Source organism: Triticum dicoccoides, chromosome 1A (genome assembly GCF_002162155.2).
Source record: "Triticum dicoccoides isolate Atlit2015 ecotype Zavitan chromosome 1A, WEW_v2.0, whole genome shotgun sequence".
In the NCBI taxonomy this organism is placed as follows: domain Eukaryota; kingdom Viridiplantae; phylum Streptophyta; class Magnoliopsida; order Poales; family Poaceae; genus Triticum; species Triticum dicoccoides.
Genome location: NC_041380.1, coordinates 16,219,069 through 16,221,383, shown reverse-complemented (window position 1 = coordinate 16,221,383; position 2,315 = coordinate 16,219,069). Strand labels below are relative to the sequence as shown.

Genomic DNA, 2,315 nt, shown 5'->3' with positions numbered 1-2,315 from the left:
TAATTATGCCAAAAAATTAAACCAACAAATTCAGTATACGACTCCACCATAATACATAATAACTTAGTTCGCTACTCATTACTTATAATCCATCAATCTACTTAATAACAATAATGTAACTTAGTGAATCACATCATTGCATCACTCCATTACATTAGAACTAAGTTTACTAAGCCACGGGATTAGAGCCTAAAGTCCATCAAGGACCAGACAACCCTGAATCCGAACTTCCCAGCACCACATGTAATTTCCTCTTCATCTGCACCAGTGCGGTGTGGAGTGAAATCAAAGGTTCGTTCAGCACAAACACCAGCAGCCACATTATTGATTTGAAACACCACTGTTCTTTCCAGACAGATAGTAATGACACTTCGCCGCAGTTTGATAACTCCACTTTCAGCACTTGTAACCACGCCATCTGCTGTGCTATCATGAATCACAATCGTTTGTTCCATGTCCAGCTTGTGAGCTTTATCCGTGATGCCAACTGTTATATTTCCTTTAAAAAGCCCCTCAATGAGCTTGATTTCAATGGTGCGCTCGGCTGCGTTCAGGACAGTTGTGAATCTCACTTCCATAGTGCTAAGCCAGCTCTCAAGGGTTTCCCTTCTAACCACGACATCTTCCTCTCTAGACAGTACTCGGCCATCAATATTTATTAGACCCTTGCTAAATGGCTTGTCTGGAGACACTCCATCTTCCCTGATTTTAAGATCTATCTCTAGATAGATGAAATCAACCAGCACTAGTCCTCGACCTGGGCCAGTTAAAATCAGCATTCCATCCTACGAAAAGAATGGTGCGAGAGATTAAAGTATGCTCATCCAAATACTGCTCAAAATGAAGACTGGAAGCATGCCATAAAAGCTACTCCATTTATAGGCAGATGACTATCTGGATCGACAATCACTACTTCACAAGCACTAAGATGACTCCTGTTCATATATTTAGATGTCTATTAACAGTTGATATTAAATGCATCATCGAGTAAAATGAAACCCGATTGGAACAAACTTAGAAGCAAGGATGTACCTTGTTGAGACGCTGGCAATCATCTCTACTGCGGTGAAAGAGATAAATGCACTTGAAGTCAATGCTGTCTCTGGCAATGACACGGCCATAGACATTGACTGGGAAGCCTACATCTGAGGAGACTATGCTGACGGAGAGTATGTTTGCAGAGTCTTCTAACCCAAATTCTTCTTCATAGATACTATCGCTGTATCGCATTGGAGGGACAGACGCTGCAATGAATAAGCAAAACAAATCTATCAAATTATTTCATCAGAATAAACAGCCCTTCTTTCCATTTCTATCCCAGTGAGTTAAACGTTATAATATTCTTATTTCACTTACGAGTTAAATTTGAGAGAAAACTATAGTCCCACCATTTGTACAAAGTTGATATCAGTTTTAGCAAAATACAGTGATCCCTGTTGTAAATTGATACATATGAATCAAAATCCAAATAAATGAATCCATATTCGTTGTTTACTGGTATGCATTAATATTTAATAATGAGCATGGCATATCAGAGCATTCTCATGCAGACGGTTATACAGGCTAGCCATACATACTGTAATTCAGTTCGCATACTTCGGAAATTTACAAATATCAACCAAGGAAACACAATTGTGGATGAATATGGAGGCTGCTTACACTCTTCGTTGATGTCAAAGACGGAGAAATCTCTGAGAAAGAACCGGGTGTAGACGTCGCGCTCGACCTTGGGATCATACTCGATGATGGAGTCCATGACCGCATCGTGTGCCTCGCGTCTCCGCCGGTTCTCCTCCGTCTTCCGCGCCTTCTCCTCTTCCTCCCGCCGACGCCTCTCCTCCTCCTTCTCCTTATCCGCCTCCATCTCCGCCCAGTCCTCCTCGTCAAGGAAGAGAAACTCCATGTGCACGACCTCCTCCTCCTGTGCAGAATCCTAACTCGCCGCCGCCGCTGCCGCAGCCCGCCGAGCCAATCGAGCTAACCCTACAGCGCAGCTGTCGACCCCCTTTCCTCTTTGTTGATTCTTTGGGCTGGGCCAATGGTCCAACTGACGTGTCAGCCCTTAATTAAGAGAGTTCGGGGGCCCGGGGCAAAACTAGAATCAGAGGCCCTTAGCGTAGAGCATAAAATAATATACAAAAAAGATATTGTGTTCTTAATGATATACAAAAAAAATTGCCTCAAAAAAATATACAAAAAAGATATTGTATTCTTCGCTGAAGGCAATACAATAATTTTTATTTTATACTCCCTCCATCCGTAAATACTTGTCAGCGAAATGGATGTATCTAGACGTATTTTAATTTTACATACAT

General features: G+C 41.9%; 1 protein-coding gene across 1 annotated transcript; it reads right to left on the bottom strand.

Annotated features, from left to right (window-relative positions):
* On the bottom strand, positions 1–1,945 carry LOC119338536. Its single transcript, XM_037611080.1, has 3 exons — positions 1,660–1,945; positions 1,033–1,244; positions 1–785 (listed from the first exon to the last, which is right to left on the bottom strand). The coding sequence occupies exons 1-3, from the start codon at positions 1,901–1,903 to the stop codon at positions 183–185; spliced, it is 1,059 nt and encodes a 352-aa protein (XP_037466977.1). The 5' UTR covers positions 1,904–1,945; the 3' UTR covers positions 1–182.
* Between the last annotated feature and the right edge of the window lie 370 nt (positions 1,946–2,315).

Coding starts and splice junctions, on each gene's coding strand:
- LOC119338536 (XM_037611080.1), bottom strand. CDS start 1,903: ATGGAGTTTCTCTTCCTTGACGAGGAGGACTGGGCGGAGATGGAGGCG. Junction 1,245..1,659: donor CTTTGACATCAACGAAGAGT/GTAAGCAGCCTC, acceptor TATTCATTGCAG/CGTCTGTCCCTCCAATGCGA. Junction 786..1,032: donor ATTGCCAGCGTCTCAACAAG/GTACATCCTTGC, acceptor TTCTTTTCGTAG/GATGGAATGCTGATTTTAAC.